Here is a 22867-nt window from a genome sequence, read left to right on the forward strand (position 1 = left end):
CAAGGCATAAACCGATTAAAAGCTCCAAAGCGAAAAAGTAAAATTGCGCCGTGTATTGACATAAAAAAATTCTAGCTTGTTAAAATAAAACCTTTTAAATTTCTTACACCTACAAATTTTACTGCAAAGTATGTAAATAACCATTAAATTCTGATAAAATTAGAAAACAATGATCAATTTACCTCCTCACGACCCAACCAAGTTAAAAACATTTTGTAACACAAAAGCTATGCTGTTGCTATAACAATATAAAACATTATATGAAGCGGTAGCCATCATGGTTGAATGCGTTTCATATTAATATTATCAATAGCTAATAAAAATAATCTGAAATGTTGCAAGATTTTAAAAATTTATATTTATTTTGCGTAGTTGAAAAAGTTTTTAGATGGAAAAACTGTAATTATGAATACAAATACTGTTTTCTTTAAAGGTGAAATATTATATTAGATATCAATAAATAGAAATACGTATTACAAGCCACTTGTTTTTGTGAGCAAGTAAAAAGATTTAAAAAATTTTTTTGTAATGCTGAGTTTCAACTTGAGTCCAACATTTTTTGCCCAGGTTAAATATAACGGAATTAAACAATTTTTCACCTAATTTCTTTTTTAAAACAGCTGATTAAAATTTTCTTAACAATGGGTAAGTCCCGTTAGCGCTTTTCTTGTATTCATAAACATCTTACATTAGTTAATAACAAACAGAGACTTGATTTGTCTGCGCACTCATTGTTCTTACAATCCATCCATAAGCATGATTGCTTTTGACGAAAACTGACAATGCAAAAGTAAAAAATTTATACAAAATTCTTGATTGTTTATGGGTGGATGTCAAATTTTGTTTGTTAATTTGTAATGGATGTTTAGACAAAAAAGTGATAAAAGTATCAGCTATTATATATTGCAGTTTTTCTTTGTTTATCCTTGTCTTACCCATGTGAATGGAATATTTTGGTTACATCTGCATGTAGCGTTGGTGTTTGTAGTTGTTTTATTTTTGTATTTTTTTATCTGTTTTTATAGAAACTGAAACTAAATTGTTGTGGATATAAACTGTGGTGACTATGAGTATAAGTCGGCATGTGTTTACAGTTGGCAACAAGAGCATTCTTAGTCGTGTTTTGTACAGCCATTCTGTTCAATCCGTAAGATGCAAATTTCGAGCAGTCATCTTCGACATGGGTGGTGTCGTGCTTCCAAGTCCCTTTCCTATGACAAAGGGTTAGATTTTTTACATTAAATTATTTATCAAGGAACATTCTTTGCATGATTTTTTTGTTCCAAACTATTTCTACATTAATTTTAACCTTTAGAACACTTTGGAGGTATCTTTGTGATTTTTACAGTCACGGTTGATTCATTTTCGTTTTAAACATTTTGTTTTACTTTGGATATAACTAACTTGTGTGCATTCTCCCAGAATACGAATCTGTAAAAAACATTCCTGCTGGTACCATATGGAAAGCCATCAAAGATTATGGTGAAAAGGGAGCATGGCCTAAGTTGGAAATTGGTGTGCTGAATTCAGCTCGGTTTGGTGAAGTTTTTAGTGAAGAATGTACAATTACAGTAAGCCTTTTTTTGTGCATGATATTTACAGAGAAATCATTTAACAATGTGTATCAGAAAGGAGAAAGTGTTGGTCGTTATGACTCATACGCTGAACACACACTATAGCTAAACAATAGAAAACTTATTTATTATACAAACGTTTAGAAAAGATATTAAGTATGTTTTCTGTTGTTTTGGCTCTTGTGTTCATATTGTGCATTTATCGTGTGTAGTATGTATATATGTTGCAACCCAGTTATATCATAAAAGATGTATATCTGCTGTTGGTTAAATGTGCTATGTTCACAAGAGTGCTTTTTCTAAAAGAGAAGCTTATTGGTGTTATACTTGATCAACTTTTTGTTTCCTTGCAGGCTGGAAGGCCAATTGATGTAAAGGATTTTCTGCAATATTTAGAAGATGGCATGAAATCTCCCATTCCTGAAGTCTTAGATGCTGTGGATTGTCTTCGACAATATGGGTACAAAACAGCATTATTGACAAATAACTGGAAAACTGCAAGTGGGGAGACACTGTTGCCATTTGAAAAAAACAGATTTGATGTTGTAAGTGTTGCCTCAAATTGTCGCCTTTATTTTAACATGACTTATTATTCAAATTGAAATTTTGTTTCTGGCAGGTTATTGAGTCTGCCTTGGCTGGCGTAAATAAACCGAACTATCCTATTTATAATTTGTGCTTGAATAAGCTGCAAGTGAAGCCCGAAGAAAGTATTTTCTTGGATGACATGCAGCCAAATCTGACTGCCGCTAAGAGCCTTGGAATTTATTGCATTAAGGTAAGCGCAACTTAGGCTACCACTTAGAGCAGGTGTCGGCAACCTTTAGCATTGACAGAGCCATTTGGTCTCGTTTCCATCAAACTAAACCCTACTCTGAGCTATAACACCTAATTGACTACTAACACAAAAAACCTAACGCTGCATATACAATTTAAACCAAAATTTCAAATTGTCGGTAAGAACAATGTCAAGAACATGGGTTTTTATTCTTCACGTTTTATAAACTCGTCAAATATACAAAAGGTGCAGTTTGAGAAAAATGAGTGATTGCTTTTTTCATACTCTTTCAGGTTGAAGATGCTTATGTTGCTATCAATGAACTGGAAGAACTTCTTAAAATACCTCTCAATAGTACTAGAAAAGGGACAAAATCTGTCAAAAAAGATATGGAGATTCCACTAAAAAGTTTAACCAAATACCTGAATGTTAGTAATTTTTTGTTTATGGTCTATATATGTTAATGTGTATTCACATTCATGTTGTTTTATTGAAGTATTAAGTTGGCATTGTTGGTTTGAATTACTGTGTTTTTTGCATGAAGGATAAGCTAAGCTTAAACTTGACCCATGAACCTGAAATCAGGCAATTTAGTCATGGACAATCAAACCCCACCTATCTGATTGACCCTGGTCCACATAAAAAGAAACTTGTTTTGAGAAAGAAGCCACCAGGCAAACTCTTACCTTCTGCACATGCAGTAGAAAGGGAGTACAGGTTCAGTTTTTATAACATTTTTCTGTAATACACTGCAGTAAGACTGTAAAGATATATCTTAACGCCAAATTAAAATTTAAAAGTTTCAGAGGAACGTTTTTTTGATTTTAATGCAAATTGTTTTGATTTTAAACTTCTAAAGTTTTTGTTACACAAAGTTACCATATTTCTGTACATTAAATAGAGTCATGGATGCACTTGGAAAACATGGAGTTCCTGTTCCTCCTCTTCTCGATCTCTGTGAAGACAGCAGCATTATTGGGACTCCATTCTATGTTATGGAATTTGTTGAGGGCAACACATACACTGTAATACTGTAGCTGTGAAATTTAGTTCAGTGTTTTTTCCATTAATTGGTGTTTCTTGTCATGTGGATAATGATTAGTTTTTATAACGTAACCTGTTTTTCCACATGACTTAGTTTTGTTTAAACTTTAACTTTTATGGTCTATTTTTAATTCTTCTGTAAAGAGGTTTTGTGGTTCGGAAATTGGCGTTGAAATTTGAATAAATAAATACCGCTTGGTTGCAATCATGGTAACAATTGCACAACTTCAACTTTTCCCACCTTATGGTAAATAAATTATTGAATTGATTTATTCTTTATAATTGACTTTTTGTAGAACCCCTCTTTGCCAGGGATGTCTCCTGCAATGCGGAGTCAAATCTATGACAGGATGATGGAAACACTTTGTGCAATTCACCAAGTGGACATTGACAGAGCTGGTTTGAGCAACTATGGCAAAATAGGTGAGCATAATTTTACTTACTTGCAATTGAGAATGACACCTCTTGCAATTTGATTTGCAAATCCTTTTTGCAAATGTGTTGTTTTTTTGGGTTGCAACAGGAATTGCATAAGTGCTTTCAAAAATAATAAAAAAGTATGATTGCTTTCCAAGGTAACTATGTTCAACGCCAAGTTTCAACCTGGAGTAAACAGTACAATGCAAGTGAGACACACAACATACCAAGCATGGATAGGTTGATGGAATGGCTTCCAATCCATATTCCACAAAATGAAACAACATCAGTGGTTCATGGGGATTTCAGGTTTTGCTTATAGTTAAACAATTAAGCAGGTTTCCATATTTGTTTCTTTCATGAACAGGGTACAGTTTTTAAACTGACGTAATAATGATATACAACATAAAATGCAACCAACTTCTGCATTTTTTCATTTGTAATGTTACATATTTGTTAATTTATGTACAGAACATCTACTTCTTCTGTTTCTGCACATGGTTGAATTTTTAAAGCAAAATATTCTGTAGCTTTTGCAGAGCGATCACATTGTTATTTTGCAGAGTTGACAACCTTATTTATCGTCGTGATAGACCTGAAGTTTTGGCAGTTTTAGATTGGGAGTTATCGACACTTGGGGATCCCATTTCTGATCTTGCGTATTGCTGCCTGCCATATTCTTTACCACAACATTTTCCGATTCTAGCAGGTAAATGAACAATTTACCGCTCAGATAGATAAAAATATACTTTAAAAGGGTAAGTTTACCCGCAGTTTAGAACACCTGCTTTAACCTAAAAAATGTTTCTTGATCTAGTTGTAACTTGTGGATCCAAGTAATTGACGAAATGGTATATTTTGGAATTCACTAAAATGACATAACAAATGCATCAATTTTGTTTGCGGATCAGTTGACTAGCTATTTGAAGTGTTTACAATTGCAAGTTTTCTAGATTAAACATCTACATTCTACTATCTAACTATTTTACACTCTATTCATTTTTTTTCTATTTTTCTATTTTTCTTTGCTTAGCATTTATTACTTTTAAGCTACTGCTTTCTTAGATAACACATTTCTTCTACAAATGTTTTGTGACTAAGAGAATGAAGTTTAAACATAGTATTTTATGTTTTCTGATTTTTTAAAGGCTTAAAAGGAGTGAACATTCATGAGCTTGGAATTCCTTCTCAAGATGAACTTGTGTCAAAATATTGCCGCGAGATGGGGATTGAGTCGATTGATAATTTTGACTTTTACATGGCTTTTTCATTCTTTAGAGTTGCTGCTATTTTGCAAGGTGTTTATAAGCGATCTACCCAGGGTAAGAATTAAAATTTTAAAATTAAGCTATTCGAAAATTACCGTAAGATAATAACCAGTTAAAACTCAGATCTTATGTAACATTGTTATTTGTAGCAATGTATAACAAAAAAATCTTTTGCAATCTTTGCATTTTCACCTGTGATTAAGGCCAAGCAAGTTCACATAAAGCATCACAAGCCGGCAAATTAGCAGAGAGTATGGCTGATATTGGATGGACATTTGCTTCAAAAGAAGGATTCCGACTTTTCAACAAAGTCAATCCAAACCCTTTACAAGATGTTCCTGGGGTACCAAGCGGATCAAAACGCAGTTACAGTACGCGAGCATATCAAGGTAAACTTTAACATCATACATGACTTCTGATTGTTGCTTTGTTGACAATGTTTATTGAGTAGTAAAACTTAATTACCTTAACATTCGGAAAATATGACTGTCGTAAACAGTTTGCCATTATAGTCGTGCTGTTTTTAATCAAAAGCTCCACATATTGCGCACTTCATGCCAATTTTTTGTTTTAATGTAGTATATTGCCTGCATGATGAATACAATTAAGTTAGCTGTCAATTTTTTTCTCTGTTGCCAATTTAGGCTTGCTTCCGATCCATATTAAATCACTACGTGATGAGGTGCAAGAACTTCATCCAAAGTTGCTTGCTTTTATGGATGATCATATTTATCCTTCTGAAGAAAAATTCCGGGACCATTATCAGTCACAACATAGGTGGACACCTCATCCTGATCTTGAAGACATAAAAGTAATGGTGCTTTTGATTGTGCAAAGTTTTCAAAAATACCTATTAGATATAACTCCTACATTTGTTTTATCAGTAACCTTTATATTACTAATTCTTCATTGCGTTTGATTAATTTCTCATCTTCTAGAATAAAGCGAAAGACGCTGGACTTTGGAACTTGTTCCTTCCTCCAGGAGATCATTCCGAGGAGCACTATGGTGCTGGACTAACCAATACTGAATATACTTATCTGTGTGAGATTATGGGAAGATCGCTTTATGCGCCTGAGGTACCTTATGTTTTCTTACCCATCATCAGTATTTAACGCTTTATGGACGAAATCTAAACTTTGAAAAACTAAATGTTAGATATTTTTCAAAATTTTGTACGCTGCATAGTTGCTTCAAGTTGAAATGGAAAGAACATTGCTGCTTTTAAGTTTGTGTTCATATTTGTCAATAATTCTGTTATTTCCTGGAAGTATTGTTTTTACTGGAAATTGTTTTTGTCTTTCTTCATGTAAATTGCTTTCAAGGTCTTCAACTGCTCTGCTCCAGACACAGGAAACATGGAAGTCCTTGCACAGTTTGGGACAACAGAACAAAAACAGAAATGGCTTGAACCGCTTTTGGATGGCGAGATAAGAAGCTGTTTTGCAATGACAGAGCCCGATGTTAGTGTTTGCATATTATGTCCGGGATCTGATTGCTATACCGTCTAATCTGGGGTGCATTGCTTCATTGAGAATTCTTCTTCAATTAGGTCGCATCTTCGGATGCAAGCAACATTACATCTGAGATCCGTAGCGATGGTGATGAATACGTGATTAATGGAAGAAAGTGGTGGACATCGGGAGCTCTCGACCCGAGGATGAAAGTGATCATCTTTATGGGAAAAACTGATGTTGGAGGTTTTTTATGTTTTTTAATCCATATTGTATTGCTACATGACAAGTTTTATCAAACCGATTTGTATACAACTACAATTATATCTTTTTCAAGTTGATTGGGTTTATATGTAACAGATCTTTAGATCCGAGTACGGATTTCATGAGCGGTCTAATATGTAAAACATATCTCGATTTTAACATCATTATTAAAATTCGCAGCACCTCGTCACAAACAACAATCCATGGTCATTGTACCTGCCCATACGCCCGGTATCAAGATTCTTCGTCCACTCTCCGTTTTCGGCTTTGATGACGCTCCAGTTGGTCACGGTGAACTCATATTTGATGATGTCAGAGTCCCCAAAGACAACGTCATACTTGCCCCAGGCGCGGGGTTCCAAATTGCACAGGTAAGGGGTCCGACATTGCATTTACGTTCCCTCTAGTTGTTTGTAGATGCGATGCCAACATAAATGTTATTACTTTAGGCCCGTTTGGGTCCAGGAAGAATTCATCATTGCATGAGGTTGATCGGTTCTGCTGAGCGTTGCTTGGATTTGATGAAAGAAAGAGTAAGTGAGTTGTAACTGGTAAATTATTTTTGGATCTGGGCTTCAAATCTTTTAGTACGTTAATTAAGGCAAAGCCAACATAAAGTTTTACTGCCTCCTCTTAATTTGGCGTCGGCCGTCAAGTATTTGTCGCTTTTGAATAGTTTCACGCTGTACTTTGACAAAATACAGATTAAAACGCGCGTCACTTTCGGCCGACCACTCGTTGAACGCGATACTATTCTGCGCGATATCGCCACCTCGCGGATTGAAATAGAACAATCTCGTTTGCTTGTTCTGAAAACTGCCCATATGATGGACACGGTTGGAAATAAGGTACGGTTTTGTTAGAACTAATTATTGTCTAATTTTGTAGTTATTGAAATACTTGCACGTTGTTATCGACGTGTGGTATATTTACTGTTGTTTTTCGAGTCATATTGAACTAGTACTATTTCATATATGATGAAGTAACATTGGATACGACAGTTGCAGCTAAAACATACTTTAGTTACATTACTGATTATTTATTAACATTTAAGAAATATTTTTAACTGCAACTGATGTATAGCAAAGGTTACGTCAAGGTATTTGAAAGCAAGCTCTTTTCTTCCTAGTGTTTCTATTATTTCTCTAAAAGCAAACTGTTTTTAAAGTGATGTTTTCAGGAGGCAAGAAAGGAGATAGCAATGATAAAGATTGCGGTTCCACAGACTGTGAGTCGTGTTATTGACAGATCTATGCAAGCGTTTGGTGCTGCAGGTAGTTACTGAACTAGTTCAGGCTCTCGTTTTGACAATAGCCAATTTTGTCACTCCAGATGTAATGTTGCCACGCCTGGTACAGTAACGGTTAAATTTTTTCCAGGCTTGTGCGGAGATTTTCCAATGGCTGGTTTCTATGCTTGGTCGCGCGCCCTTCGGATAGCAGATGGACCTGACGAAGTCCACGAGAGGACACTGGCGAAATTAGAGCTAACGAAGTGAAGAGTGCGATTTTTGATTGATAACCGCCGTAATACAGTATTTCTAAACTTACTTATGAATTTATGACGAAAACCTTCTGCCAACCCTGTTGGTCCGGATTCTGTGTCCAGTGAACTTTTACATTTCCCCTTCAGCCTCGTCAAATGCTACCGGTTGCAAATTGTTTGAGAAATATACACGTGCGTTTATATCAATTATGACATTTCAAACGCTCCCTATCGCGTGTCGTATGATTTTTAGAATATAGCTTAAGTTTGATAATTGCTTTTGGTACTCCTAATTATATATCTGTGCAATGTGACTTGAATTAAACTTCTTCCTGATGCCACAGCTTGCGATGATTTATAGCGGAGAAAGTGAGTTAGTAGCCTAGATATTACCTTGAGTAAATTTGTATGACTAAATGTGGGTTGCTATCGCATCAGGATATTTTACAGTAAAAGTAAATGCCTGCTATTAGTACATATTAATATTATGAAGGTAATAATATGTCACAGGATTGGCGCTGGTGGTTTAAGTTGACCGGTTTACTTTAATTTTTGATGTAGCGGAGCGGATAACCGGATTATCAAAAGCATTTGCAACGTGTAAACATGGCATATTGGGTAAATCTTCAGCTATCAAAAAATCGCTTATCCATCAATTAAACCCAATCAAATAAGCGACATCTTTTAATTATGAAACGATGCATCGCTTCGCTCGGCTACGCTCAAGTACGTTGTTTATTGCGTCGTAGAAGTTGACGGAACCACGGTTTGTATTATTATTATCTGGAACGAATAGTTTAGTTTGACTGAAGAACGAACTATGATGCACATGATCTGAATTAGAGTTTGCAAAAAAATATATTGCTGTATTGCATTGCTTTATAATATCATCGATTATTCATTTTTTTTAAATCAGTTAATTTATAAAAATTCAAAATTTTAGGATCTTCTTCACCTGCCCATAATTGTATTTTATCATAAGTTGATTGTATACGTAAATGTATATTAATAATAATATTACATTTACACTTTCATAGACACAACGCGGAAAAATGTAAAAAACGGAACTTTTTCTCACCTTTCTTCTTTGCATTATTTCTTCGGGCGCGACTTTTCCTAATTAAAGGCGATGGTAGAAACCTCTTTTTATCACAATCGTGCGTATTTAGGGAAGGCGAAGATAAGTACGTTGCACTTAGCGGTTTTGATGCGAAAAACAACTCTGCGGGTGAGCTGTAGTTAAAATTAAGCCAAATTTGGAACCTCTTCACACAGACACGAAATTGCTCGGCTCTAGAAGGGTGATTTGTAACAATCAAGTCATGCTTCTTAATTTGTAACTTGCGTTTTCAATTTTAACTATTTTACAATTAATTGCAAATTTACAAAACTTTATTGCTAACATGGTTTTTTGTTTGTATAAGACATCAAATTTGAAACATGTACGTCGTACAAGGTAATTTCTTGCTTTGCACATAAAACCTACCGTGCAAGTCTAAAATAATGTAAATAAATCACAAACACACATATGCCACAAAACACAAGGTCTCCAGTTGGCAATAAAAAGCGCTATTGTGTGTGAAGAAGATCTGGTAAAAAACGAAAATCTCCAAAAGAATCTGTGGTGTACACTAAACACTTTTAATCACTTTAAATACCTTTGCATTTTACCAATAAAATTTTAGAAGATAAATTTGATTTTTCATTGACAATTGACATTGACTACGGAGATTTAGTAGAGACGGAGATGCGTACAAATAAAATTTAAATATACAAATTTTGAACAGCATACAGTACAATACGCAAGGTTTATACGTTTGAAACGCTTAATAATATTTAGTCTCATAAACTGCAAGCGCTATCTGCAAATAAAGGTTTAAACGGCTTATGGCTTCAAATCATTTAAATGTGATTTTTTCGTACTTTATTGTATTTTGGCCTGCAGTAAACAAGGATCACATCGGCTTTACATTGTATCCAGATATATTAGAGGGAATAAAACCGCTGAAGGAATTTCTGGTCACATGGCTTGAACTAGCAGATTGACTTGCGTCCATCTGAAAGCATGACAAAGGAGCTGTGTTCTGAAAATGTACGTTGCATTAAGACCACGAAAGGGTTTGTAGTAGGCCTATATCTACTGTAACTTCTTCTCAATACTTTTTTGCCTTAATTATAATGTTTTTATATATACTATCTCAGGACATGTTGTACTCACACAACTGTGCGTTTTTTCAACGTAATTTTCCTGATAAGATGATTGTTGTAAACCGTTCGGGGTCAGACTGTTTGACATTCGTGACGTCGTGTCGCCGTGATGCGGGTTCGCTGAATATGTTGACGACGTCATATAGCTATTTGCATAGGGCTCTACCGTTGAAGAGAATTCTCTTCCCATTCCTGAGAGATAAAAAATTGTTATAACTTAACATGTTTTGGAAATGTTTTTTTGCTTTATGCTCTCTTATATAGCAATCTTGGATTGAAGTATTATTGTTTTCAAATTTCTTTTCCACAAACCTGACATAGAATTAGGCCAATGGTTATTCGTGTTGCCTTCTGGGAGAGAATAAAATCCCTCGCAACCAAGCAAGTTCACGTTCGGGGTACTCGGATAAATTTGACCGGAAAAATTGAACGCGGATGCGGTCGATGGCGATTGGAACGGCCAAGGGTTGCTTGAAGTATCAGCGATTTTACGCTTTTTCCATTTTGCTCTTCGATTTTGAAACCATACCTGAATTGAAGTTGAAACAAAACAGTATTTAACTTCATGAGGTAAATTTTCAGTCAAATGGCTTAAGTAGATTATTTTTACGTTACTTTCTAATAGCATACAGTAAACATTGGAAAACCACAATGTTTTATGAATTATTAATTGGGCTGTTGATCTCGTAACATCTACTCCAGTCCGTTTTAGTTAAAATGAACGCATCATCTGTGACAGGAAACAGTCCTGCCTGACAGGTTGGTTAGTAATGGATAGCCTCCCGACTTGAATAATAACAAATCAATGTTGACGTTAATATAAGATTCCCATTACCGATCCCCTGATCTATACTAAGTAACATTTACTGCGAATTTTTTGCGTCGTATTTAAAAAAAATAATAACTTGTAAGTTTCAAAGCCGAATGGGGAAGTGGGAAATTTAAATAGGATTTGGTACGGATTAAAACCAGTTCTATTGTTAAATTATTTACTCTTAAGAGTCTAAATGTTTTGATTAAAAGTGACTATAAATTATTTAAACATTATTATCAAAAGCCACAAAATTTACACCTGGACGCGGGACTCAGAGAGACCAATCCTCAAAGCCAATTCTTCTCTCATAAAAATGTCCGGATAATGCGTGGAAGCGAAACTTCTTTCTAGTTCTGTTAGCTGCGAAGGAGCAAATCGTGTACGGTGGCGTTTGGTTTTCGGAGTAGTACAGCTTCCGGAATTATCGTCTGATTTATTATTGGATACTTCCTTTGTTTCGTCATCCTCTCTGTCCTGCTTTCCATCTTTAGACTTTTTGACCAATGATTTCTTTTGTTCTTTTTGATACTTTAGACTCCGAGTTTTGACTTCACACTTCTCATTGCCCGGTGACGTTTTATCTTCGGCTTTGGACTTGGCATTTTGGATCTGATGCTTTTCGTAAAATTTTGGCACTCCATGTAAGCTAGTGTCGTCTGCCCAGGTGTATTCGGAGTTGCACCATTTATTACTGGTCTCTTTTCCACATCTTTCTACAATCTTCTGCAAGCTGCGGAGTTTAGAATCATATCTGTCAAAGTTGGCCGGTAGCGGTATCTGCTCAAGTTGAGCTGATCCCCGATCAATCGCAGTCAAACTTGTGGATGCCTCCACGAAGTTAGGATCAAAGCTTCTTCCACAATTTTCGTCAAGTCCGTAATAGTCAGAAGGTATTTGAGTGACATCATTCGATGATGACGTTGAGCTTGAGTTTGTGGTATCCTGCTTCCATGAACAACTTTGGTAAGCAAGATTATAAAAGTCAATATGTTTGCAAGATCTGTTCTGACCGCTTGGTTCCACCTCTCCGTGTTCAGACAGTACTGGCTTCGGCCAATTTTGGCTGTTTACTCGGTTTCCGTAGCAAAAAGACTTTTCATTACAAGCGGAGTTACTCTCGTGCGATTGACCAGAGGTAACTCCAGCTTTGCACATTTCTACTGACTACAAAAAAGCTATAAATCTTAAAAATATTTACTTTCTACACGATGGTGATTGTTTAGTTTTTCACGGTGCGACTTCACACAATCGTAGCATTTCAAAATAGGCGCACTCTCATTTTTTCCATTGATTTTATATCGAACAAGTTTTTAGTTATATGGCAACAGAATTAGATAATTTATATTTTGCCCCGTATCTCGTAAATTCAGGCTTGTGAAAAGAATTCCTGCCTTGCTCACACGAACCTCACTGGTCGAAGCAAAAGCTGAAATTTACGAGGGACCAATATTTTAAAGAAGAAATAAATTATAATTATCTTGCTTTTATACAGTTTGTTCTTTTTGTAGGTAAATGTAATCTTTATACTCTTTCTATGGCCAAAAGGACTTTACTATTTTGACAAAACATCATTACACTTGCTGGATTTTTAAAATGGATTTTTTGTCTGAAATAATAGATAATGTTTCAAGTTTTTCTACTTCAATCATCTATAAGAGGGTTTATTGCTTGTTTAAAATCCATTACCGGTATATGATTGTTTAACACAAATTAATTCTAAATTAAGTAATTAAGTAAAACTAATAATCTCTGAAGGTTTTACTAACTGCTAAAATAACGCTATACATAAGAACTTTCTTTTCCTAGCTGAACGAATAAAATCTTACTTTTGTGATTAACGCCGGAAATCGCATTCAGCACACCCTAAAACTCAAAGAAGACTTCTTTTAGGGCTGGATTTAGAGAAAAAATATTACGTTGACGCCACGACGTAACAAACAGTGTCGGACATATGCGCTTTGTGATGCCACCATTGGGGTGGTGAAAGGAAGCGGATTGGTCAAAAGGCACGATTTTTTAAATGCTAATTAGCGCACTGTGAAGAAATTTTTTCGCATTTAAAAAAGTTCAAAGCACAAAACTCCGCACGCCATTAAGTGAATATTTTGGCAACGTTGTTGACCTATTCTATTGCGTTATTGTAGAAAAATGTAAATTTAAATAATAGGTTATAGGCTATATGCTTCCATTTTTCTTCAATACGAATGTACGAAAGTATTTAAGCGTAATATTTTAAAATTTGCTACATTAAAGCTATATCAGCACTGCTAACTTCTACTCACAGTTTTCGCTGGGAAAAAATGGTTTTATTATTTTTTCGTTAAACAATACTTTATTCTCGCGTTCTGATGTCGTCTAATCGGATAATCGATCGTCGATTTTTCCAAGGTACACTTTGTCAGAATCTCCCAGCGACCCTCAAGTCATCTCACTTCATTATTCTCTTAACTATGTGACATAAAGCCCACTAATGAGTCGTTATTGCCCTTTCATTTATTTTAATAACTCTTCGCTATCGGCCTGCTTATATTTTCTCTCTTTTTGGCAGGTAATACGCATTTGTAATTCGTCAAGAGAAAAGGAACACATCTTTTTAATGTAAATAACGAACTTTTTGAACTAAATATATGATTAAAGATTTTTAAAATTTTAATATATTTGTCTGAAGTTTTTTAGCGTTGCGGTGTTTCAGTTAATAAATCTGTATACATTTTCTGAAATATCTTTGTAGATCTTTTGGATTTGATTTTATTTAATTCAGGTATTATAAACATCACGTCGACACGCGTATTTGTATGAAATTAAAGTTAGTCAAGCGAACAAAAACATCCAAACAATCTAGGATATGACACTAGGATTCATGCCTTTGTTGACACTTCCTTTGACTCTTTTTTGTTGATACGTAACTGTACACTGGAATAGCAATTTCCGTGCAAAAATTTCATAAAACTATTTCACACGTTTTAAAGGTCATTTCAAGCCGAGCAAATCTGCAGTTCGAATCATTTTGCCGTTTTCGTCAAATCCGGGTTGAATTTGCTTATTTGCAGCGCCACCTGACGATAACTCCGTCTCAGCTTTCGCTTTTGCTTCTGGGTCAAGCCTTATCTGTAAATAATCTTTTATATTAATTGTAAATAAAAATAAAACAATCCAATATTAATAAAACATCCAATATTAAATGTAGGAGACCCATACTTTAATACGAAAATCATCTAACAGACTATAGCTTATATATAGACTTCAAATTTAGGTTGGTTAATGTTATTTATGTTACGGTTGTTGGACGTTGATTACAACCAGTGGAGGGATTCAGCCGGTTCTCACCGGTTCGTGCAAACCGGTTCTTGGAATTTTAATGACTTCCGCGAACCGGTTGTTAACAAGCGTATGTATAGGCCCCCGGTCAATATGGCATGCTGCTAGTGAGAGAACCGGATGTTAAAATATTTTAATCCCACTACTGGTTACAACTCACCAAGAACGACTCACCTTCATCGTATCTTTAGCCAAGGTGTTTACGCCGGACGGATCGATATCATCTTCACCTCCCCTGTTTCGTAAGTACCGGCATTGTCCTAGATCCGCCCATCCGTACTGCATGGTCTTCATCATAAGTTCCATCGAAAAATTTCGTAAAACGGATCGCATGAAAGAAGTCTTGCGCTCTCGTGGCTTCTCTTCTTTTTCTTCCTCTGGTTTCTCTTCCGGCTCTTTTTTATCCCTACAAATGACGATAAACGAATATAACTTTTACAAATAAACTTTTAGCGATCTATACTCATTTTTACAACAATAAAGCTAATGAAATGTTACTATAATGAGAAAACATGAGTACACCAATAATTTAGATAATAATACTCATATAAAGAAAGTAGAATAAGCAATTACCAAATTGAATATTCTCACCAGTTTACTATCCTGTCCACAGTTTTGTAAAAATTCTTTTTTCGGGCTTCCAGTTCTTCTCCGAGTAACCTTATGTCGTACAACTTGAGCTTTCGTTGGTTGTCATAAAATTGTTGGGGTTTGATATTATGCAACTGATCCAGCAGACCTTCTAGACTCGGAATGATATCGCTCATTGCCTCACTAGATTCTTTAAACATAATCACTTGTTCGTAAACATATACGTGTTCATATACGTTTGCTTATTGACAGACTTATTTATAAATGTACATTTTTTTAATAGTTTGTAAAATATGTTGCTGAAATATCAAAACTTGTTTGAAATATGAAAAATGTTTGACCCCACCAAGATCGGGCGACGTTTCTGGCCGTCGTTTATTGCTGTTGGACATCGAGTTAATTCTTGACGAGTGAGGTTGACAAGTTTGACTTCGAATCGGTTGTGTCAAACTGTAGTTTTAAGAATTTAAGAAATTCCGTAAGTTCGATACGAACATGTTTAACCTATGTATTTATTATACTAACTAAAACATTTGCAAGTTACGCTGTGTAGAAATTGACGCATAACTTACTTTTGCTTAATGGTATTTGTCTGCGACGAATTGATGTTTTGTGAAAGCTCTTGGCTGTCTACTTTTTGCACAGAAGCTTCTACAACCTTGTCCTTTACGATTTCTTCCGTATCTTCGCGTATAACATCCATAGGACACGCGCGCTTCGTTTTGTTGCTTGAGTTTTCGTTTTCAGTATGCTTTTGTGACGACAGAAATCCAATAATTACCGGTTATGATTATGTTTGCAAAGTTTCCATGTACTGACGCTTTGTTACAGGTTTTCTTTGTTACCTGCTGGTTGTGTAGAATCATCCTGTATTTGTTTGCAAATTCCTTCTTTTTCAGATCGTTTTCCATTTCAATAATTTCTTCTTCTGTCAAGTGAGACTGAATTCGATTGACACGTTTAGTTAACCTTTTGTAGTTTACCTAAATTGAGCAAACTCAGAGTAATTTGTTTGGCAAAGTTAAGCAAAATTTCAGCCTAACTCAGCGTGTTATTCACTGAATAAATATTCCAATGACTTTAAGCTGACAATAATTAATTAAGCTTTTTGATATCAAATGCATTTTACACTCTGAAGACGTAACAAAGTTATTTGCACAGAAATGATATTCATATAAAACACTTTCAAAATTGTAACTTATTAGCCAACCTTGCATTAATGCGGAATTTAATTGGATGCTTGAAAAAAACTTTCTATTGTATCATTGCAAATATTTAAATGTATAGCTTTGCTTTCGAACGCAATTACGTTTTGTCCTACCTGCACACTTTTTTCGTAAAGATCAATAAGTTTTAGGACCCAAACTTGTTCATCGCCTAATATCTTCTGCGTTCTCCACAACATTTCCATTTCTCTGTAGTTTCTCCGCAGGGCGATATTTTCATTTGCTGTTGAGCCGAGACCCATGCGAGGCTTGCCAACATCATCCGTATTTTCGACTTCTATTTCACAACTTTCAAACTTACTAATAACTGACGGCGCACGAGTGCTTGCATTATCAACGCGGGACATTTTTTATTGGAAGTTTATTTCCACTTAAACGCTATGCAGCAAACAAGTGCACTTTTGTGTGTGTTTAGCTTTTACTTCTTCATTTTAGCACGAAACTTTTGTTGCAATACTTTACTGGACTAATCAGCTATACTACGCTTTGCGTGTAATGCTATTTGTTATGTATACTTCAGTGCTAACGAAGGAAGTTCTTCGTGCCAAGTCTGGCCACTTGAGGTAAGAAACAAAATAGTTTTCAAGAAAACACTTTACCCAAGTGGGTTCAAAAGGCATCACTTGAAATTTATCTTTGTTTTTTGGACCTCCGGTCATTTTCACGTGATCCGTCTTGCAGTTACAATTGGACAGTGCTTTTGCTGACGTAAATTGGTGGTTGTCATTAGGCTCATTGCCACTTGTCGCTGATCAGGACATAAACAACGTTGTTATGGACACTTGTGTTGTTGGGTGTTCGTTCCTACAGGGACTTTCTGCGGGCAACTTCAGCAAAATTACGATTATCTTGGTTTGGTTATACAGTATTTTTTATTCTCTTAATTTTTGTTCGCAATTAATTTCGGCTTATTTGTTTACATAATTTCGAAATGGTTTCATATGATTTCTTGTAATGTCATCCTAATAATGGCACTCTGCCGTAGATAGCCTGCATTTTTGTAGTATTGTACTGTAGCGCTTAGCTTGTCTCTACAAGTACAGTATAGGCTCTATAATTGGTACCACAAACCAAAGTTATTTCCAAAGGTCAATTCATAATCACATTGGTTATGACCCTCCTAAAGGCATGAGACACATTACTTTAACTTGCCAGCGCCAGACGAGAATCATCTCTGCTACAATACCAACAACGTTCCTACAGGCGAAACGTTACGTGCATTTTTCGAAATTTGACGTAGGCCTATTTTTATCTCAGTTTGATAGTAACTTGCCAATTTTTTCTCAATTAACTTTAGCTGTTATAAAAGCGCTCTAGCTCCATCAACAGTCAAAATAAAATTTTTTTCTTTCATCTGCTTTATTAACTGGATCGGTTGTTATGCCTGGCTCGTAAATTTGCGAGCCGGGTCAGAATCTCAATTGCGCTACCGTTGTATTACCTTTCAGTAAGGTATGAACGATGCTAGCTTCCGTTGAACAGTTTCAAATTCGGGCAACACAACAATAAATGAAATAAAAATGCGTATCAATCAGATCTTTCACCATGGACAAGCTCTGTAACCGGTGCTCGAGCGATGAGCAATCATCCAAAATTGCCATACCACACCATGCTTTATCGATACATATTTTGTTCTTTCGTAGTATAGCATTATTTAGATCTGCTGTAGCTAACTATTGAAGAAAAATTTAGGTTCATACACAAATGACTTTTAGACTGAAGGCCTATTGCAGATACATTTAACATTAGCGAAAATCTAGGGTAGAAGAAAATAGTTGTTACAGTACCATGTTTTGATATTTTTGAATTTCTAAGTCAAGTTTTTAGGCTTAGAATGTGCTACGAAAAATTCAATTCACATGGATTTGCAAAGGTTGCATATACTGTATTCTACCTGTCCCACCATAATACACCCTTTCCGAGTTGCTGTATGCGTGGCAAGATTTCTTCGATCGCCTAAACTTAACAATAGAAAATTTGATTCTTTTTTAAATTACAAGCGTTCTGGGCATTGGAAAGATCTCGTACAGGTGAGTTGCAATACAACTTCTTTATGCGATAAAAAAAAATTAAAAAATATGTTGCCTAGTTTATGTTTTACAGTGGTTTGAATCCTACGCACTGAACTAGTTCAATACGAAGTCACGTTACGTGGTCAGCGTAGCATGTGATGTAAAATGCGTAAGAGTTTGCGTGATATCTGGTCATGGTCTAGGGCTCTAGGCCTTGGGATATAATATAACATTGCATAAATAATTTCTTTAAACGAATGTCTTGCTTGCAGTGATCTTGTGGAATTTTAATGCATTCATAAGAACTTTAAACAATAGATTTAATTAACATTAAGCTAGTGGACAAGGGTTGATAACCATAAATTGGTTAAGTGGCTGCATTACCATAATTTTATACTGACAAAGTATTTTGATACAATTTTAGAAAAAAAGGTGCAGGCATTTCGATACAATGGTGGCAAATTTTGGATGTTTCACAATTTTTAAAGGACATTATATCAGGTTTGAAATGAATTCATTTTTTTCTGACTCGAGTCAATTTAAAGTTTTTAAACTATGACATAAGTCAAGTCAGGTCAATGTTTTTAACTTGATATTGCTGATTCCTTGTTTACACTAATGAGACAGTATGTACAATTGTACATTGATTCAAATATTGTTGCAACACAACAAAAACTCAAGCATTCATTTCATGAGCTACCCAATCACATTCCCATTAATTAAAAACTTCTAAATTTTACAAGCATTCATGTCCACAAAGCTTTTTTCTAACATCCAGCACACAAAATTTAAAACATAAACCATAAACCAGTTCCAAGGCTATGTTATCCACTCTTACATCATAGGAAATTGATTAAAGCTTATCACTAGACCATATCTATGCATCCTATATCTGAGCAAGGAATAAAGAACTAATTGATCACTAATGGTGTTAATTTTATGAAGTACCAAACTTTTTGTTAGTGTTGTAGTGGCTCACATTTTCCAATGACTTAAAATGACTCGAATCACAGTATGATAGCTGCAAAGACAAGAATTTAGCGTTAGGTAACAAACACAGATATTTTTCTCTGAAAGAACCAACCACACTTATTTGGGGACAACCAAGACGCTAAGATAACTAATTTAACGACTACATAGTGATATCAGAAAAATTTTTGAGGTCAAAGCAAGTCACAACTCATATTGACTCGAATCAGAAAAAAAGTATTGACTTCATTACAAACCTGCTTCTTGTTTTACATAGGCTATGTTATTTTAACACAGTCTACAGGTCTGAATTAGCAACACCACTTGACAGAAACCGAAAACTGATCATTCCATTACAAAGAAAGCAACACTAATTTAGAAAAACCAAGGAAGACTGATATTAATGCTGTATAGTAACCAATTTTAGCATTTCAAACTTTGCAGTGGCTGATATTGCATATTTTCAGTGCTGTATAGTGTATGTCTACAGTCTACTAATGCATTGTACTGACAAACAGAGCTAATTTAGTGTTTGTAGCCAACTGAACAAGTGACAAGCAACGAAACAAAAAATTTTCAAAGTTACCAATTTATGCTTAATATTGCAAGACTAGACTGAAATCTAGGGCCTTTCCGCCAAAGATCTACAGCGGAAATCAAATGCACTTCCTACGCCAGCAGTTTTGGGCATATGTAACTTTTCAGTGTACATGTGTATTTTTAAGTGGGCAGATTTTTAAAATAAACTACTTCGATGTATTGATGATGGCTTAAAACAATTTTGCCAACTGGCATACATTTTCGGCAGACAAAGTTTGCTGATTTCATTATGGTTGCAAGGTATATACCAATATCAATCACTGCAAAGGTCGAAATAACTATTATTTTGACATTTCTTCACCCTCCGTAAATTAGTGTTGTATATGTCCCTTAGTTTTCTTAATAGTGTAATATGTAAAAGCATTGTGCACTTTATATTACATTCATTCTTTGCATCTCATTTCATTGCAATTTGGCAAAAGTCCTGCAAAACAAATACCAGTAAAATGTTCAGATGTTAATTTTTTCTCTAAGGGTAATACAGCCTTCACACAAAAAACTTATTAACCAAAACCACCTAAGCTGTTTTCTAGCTCAAAGAAAAGTTTAACATGTTTTAAAGCCTTTGGAGATCATAAACATAGCTAAGTGATATTATCGATATTAAATTTTTAACACTATGTATCTTTAACTTAAAAAACTCCATTGCGCACAATTTTTATGTGAAGACAACTGCATTTCCAGTGCCAGATTGGAAAGTTTGCTTAGTGTGCAGTGGTTAAAAATTGTGTGTATAGGCCTATTAGTTATTGTTTCATCTTGTTGCGCGAGGAATTTCTCACGCAAAAGCCGGAAACTTTCCAATCTGGTTTCTGGGCAGAACTACGAAGCTATACAAAACTTTAGTTTGGTAAACTGCCGAAGAAAGCACAAAAAATATTCAATGATGTTACTGTATTGAGCTCAGTAAGGCAAATGAAGTCACAACGCTTTTAGGTAGACTTCTGTTGCTTCTTCAGCTTTGCAACTTCAGCTGAAATGATTCTACTACGCTTTTGCTTGAGTTTCATCACCTTGAACCGATCAAAATCGCTTAAAGATGCTTTCTTCTGCTTGAGCGCGATCTTCTTTGCCCATGTTGTTTCTTCCCATTGAGCATTCACATTTTCCTTCTCCCAGGCTTTCTTTACAGTGCCAGTACGGGAACCGAACGGGATAGTGATGCGAAACTTTGTAAGTTGAATCTGCTTCAAGTTTACAACACATCTAGGCACCGAACTGCAGGGGCCATCAACCAAAAGTCGATTTTGATCAACAACATTTACAATCGCAGCGAGTTTTCCCGAATTTGGACCAAGGGTAATGTAAACAACAGTACCAATCTCAACAAACTTTTTGTAAACCATTTTTGTCTGTTTCTAGCACACCTCCGTTCTGAAAAGACCCATACAGTCGTTCCGCGTCAGCTGCTTGCATGGAAAAATATTCTCACAATTGTTCAAGTAAAATTTATTTCTACGCTTGAAGGATAGTATTTTTTTATGAAATAATATTACATAAATCTGAATTCTGAACTTTGAATGTTATATATTATTTTCTCTGTGTTGATAAACAGCAAAACTTTTAATTTTACCATAAAAAGGAATTTATGGTACTTAAATTGAATGTATAGTTGTCTAAGTTTAATTTTTTCGTTTTAGCTGTTTGATATAGTTTAAATGATGAATATGATTTGTTTTGTTAAACTTACAGAATCAATAAGTTTAATATTTTTATTTTTTTTCATGAACAGGCAGAAAAGGTGAAAAAGCGGCAAAACTTTAACGAAATAAGTGTACAAGTTGACAATATTACAATAGTAGCTACTTCCTAGTTTTAAACATTTTGCATTTGATCATATTAAACTATGGTTATATTCAACAAACATACAAATATACAATATTGAACGCTCAGTCCGGTGGCGGAGGCTACGGAGTGGTTAGAATATCAAAGTTTTTTTAAATTTCCCAAAATTTATTTTTCCGGCCTTGTCTAGCATTATCAAAACTTGTATAGAGACCAGTCAGTTCTAGCTTTGAACATATTGATTGCTAGGAAGCAGCAAGATAATACGTTTGTTGTAGACCTATTTTTGATTTTTTACAGTTTAGATTTTGTATTAAAACCTTTAAAAGTCATCGGTTATAAACATGGGGGCGCACAGATGCTCTTCGGAGACGTTTCTTAATTCACATTAAGTTATTAGTTATGTATGTTCTTATGTTTTCTGCCGATAGAATAAGTTCAAGTTAGCTTCAGTTATAAACCAGGAACAGCTTAAGATATAGCGATATGTCATTTCGTTATGCGTTTCAGGAACTGGGTTTCGAACGATGAGAAATAATCGCCGATTTAAAGTTGCGCAAATAGTTTCCTTCGTCCGAGGATAGATAGTCTGATACCACACAAAACTTAAGAAATATTAAATGGAACGCAAAATACACACGAAATAAGCTATTTAGTTTTAATGAACAAAATATAATTGCGATAAGTTCCGTAGACGAATGCAAACAACAAAAAACGACACATTACCGAAATATAATGTTTTCAAAAGAGCACTGCCAAATAAACTTATTCCTCATTTTATTGGATTCCACAGATTTTTTTACAGCCAGAAACCGTTACTTTGCATTTCAAGCAAGCCTTTATTAAACCATTTTTATTAAAAAATAAGAACTCGTATGAAGTTTTAAAGTGTTCAATTCATTACTAATATTTACCGCTTTGCGAATTTCTTATTAGTGTATGGTTGTCTATATAGGCACGTATAAATTTCACCAAAAGAATAAGTTTAACATAGTCTTGGCCGTTTGGCAACTAACCAAAAATATTTAGTTGAAGAAAGAGCGATTTGCACAAAGTTTTT

The 22867-nt window shown here is 34.9% G+C and overlaps 4 protein-coding genes across 7 annotated transcripts; 1 reads left to right on the plus strand and 3 right to left on the minus strand.

Moving 5' to 3' along the window:
* Window positions 1-1029: 1029 nt before the first annotated feature.
* On the plus strand, window positions 1030-8625 carry LOC143468461 (acyl-CoA dehydrogenase family member 10-like). Of its 2 annotated transcripts, XM_076965693.1 has the most exons (21): window positions 1030-1223; window positions 1423-1571; window positions 1928-2119; window positions 2194-2352; window positions 2646-2780; window positions 2897-3069; window positions 3254-3377; window positions 3693-3819; window positions 3972-4122; window positions 4377-4522; window positions 4962-5135; window positions 5285-5470; window positions 5726-5892; window positions 6020-6160; window positions 6407-6544; window positions 6634-6781; window positions 6980-7170; window positions 7249-7332; window positions 7504-7647; window positions 7980-8073; window positions 8179-8625. In XM_076965693.1, exons 1-21 carry the CDS (start codon window positions 1067-1069, stop codon window positions 8295-8297), a joined length of 3099 nt encoding a protein of 1032 aa, XP_076821808.1. In that variant the 5' UTR covers window positions 1030-1066; the 3' UTR covers window positions 8298-8625. The 2 variants fall into 2 exon arrangements, with proteins under 2 accessions (XP_076821808.1, XP_076821817.1); XM_076965702.1 differs by lacking the exon at window positions 8179-8625 and having other exon boundaries at window positions 7968-8073.
* A 1118-nt stretch (window positions 8626-9743) lies between these two features.
* Window positions 9744-12475, minus strand: LOC143461728 (uncharacterized). 2 transcript variants are annotated; one of them, XM_076959578.1, is made up of 4 exons: window positions 11565-12475; window positions 10805-11021; window positions 10503-10684; window positions 9744-10361 (listed from the first exon to the last, which is right to left on the minus strand). In XM_076959578.1, exons 1-4 carry the CDS (start codon window positions 12459-12461, stop codon window positions 10305-10307), a joined length of 1353 nt encoding a protein of 450 aa, XP_076815693.1. In that variant the 5' UTR covers window positions 12462-12475; the 3' UTR covers window positions 9744-10304. The 2 variants fall into 2 exon arrangements, with proteins under 2 accessions (XP_076815693.1, XP_076815685.1); XM_076959570.1 differs by having other exon boundaries at window positions 9744-10368.
* A 1569-nt stretch (window positions 12476-14044) lies between these two features.
* On the minus strand, window positions 14045-17199 carry LOC143460147 (uncharacterized). Of its 2 annotated transcripts, none has more exons than XM_076957559.1 (7): window positions 16537-17199; window positions 16061-16156; window positions 15788-15966; window positions 15562-15665; window positions 15216-15405; window positions 14799-15030; window positions 14045-14414 (listed from the first exon to the last, which is right to left on the minus strand). In XM_076957559.1, exons 1-7 carry the CDS (start codon window positions 16786-16788, stop codon window positions 14277-14279), a joined length of 1191 nt encoding a protein of 396 aa, XP_076813674.1. In that variant the 5' UTR covers window positions 16789-17199; the 3' UTR covers window positions 14045-14276. The 2 variants fall into 2 exon arrangements, with proteins under 2 accessions (XP_076813674.1, XP_076813665.1); XM_076957550.1 differs by having other exon boundaries at window positions 16061-16198; window positions 16537-17190.
* Window positions 17200-20901: 3702 nt separating this feature from the next.
* Window positions 20902-21410, minus strand: LOC143468438 (large ribosomal subunit protein eL14-like). The gene has a single exon (XM_076965655.1). It carries the CDS (start codon window positions 21366-21368, stop codon window positions 20955-20957), a length of 414 nt encoding a protein of 137 aa, XP_076821770.1. The 5' UTR covers window positions 21369-21410; the 3' UTR covers window positions 20902-20954.
* Window positions 21411-22867: the final 1457 nt, after the last annotated feature.

This window comes from Clavelina lepadiformis, chromosome 1, assembly GCF_947623445.1.
Source record: "Clavelina lepadiformis chromosome 1, kaClaLepa1.1, whole genome shotgun sequence".
NCBI classification, from domain to species: Eukaryota; Metazoa; Chordata; class Ascidiacea; order Aplousobranchia; family Clavelinidae; genus Clavelina; species Clavelina lepadiformis.

Bases quoted from the DNA above. Each gene is read 5' to 3' on its own strand.
- LOC143468438 (XM_076965655.1), bottom strand. From the start codon at position 21,368: ATGGTTTACAAAAAGTTTGTTGAGATTGGTACTGTTGTTTACATTACC.
- LOC143468461 (XM_076965693.1), top strand. From the start codon at position 1,067: ATGAGTATAAGTCGGCATGTGTTTACAGTTGGCAACAAGAGCATTCTT. The intron at 3,820-3,971 runs GTGAGCATAATT...TTGCTTTCCAAG, and splicing joins GAGCAACTATGGCAAAATAG to GTAACTATGTTCAACGCCAA. The intron at 7,171-7,248 runs GTAAGGGGTCCG...TTATTACTTTAG, and splicing joins CGGGGTTCCAAATTGCACAG to GCCCGTTTGGGTCCAGGAAG.
- LOC143460147 (XM_076957550.1), bottom strand. From the start codon at position 16,788: ATGTCCCGCGTTGATAATGCAAGCACTCGTGCGCCGTCAGTTATTAGT. The intron at 15,967-16,060 runs GTAACAAAGAAA...TCGTCACAAAAG, and splicing joins TGATTCTACACAACCAGCAG to CATACTGAAAACGAAAACTC. The intron at 15,406-15,561 runs GTGGGGTCAAAC...TTATGTTTAAAG, and splicing joins AGAAACGTCGCCCGATCTTG to AATCTAGTGAGGCAATGAGC.
- LOC143461728 (XM_076959570.1), bottom strand. From the start codon at position 12,461: ATGTGCAAAGCTGGAGTTACCTCTGGTCAATCGCACGAGAGTAACTCC. The intron at 10,685-10,804 runs GTTTGTGGAAAA...TTTATCTCTCAG, and splicing joins TTGGCCTAATTCTATGTCAG to GAATGGGAAGAGAATTCTCT. The intron at 10,369-10,502 runs GTGAGTACAACA...GTACATTTTCAG, and splicing joins TTGAAAAAACGCACAGTTGT to AACACAGCTCCTTTGTCATG.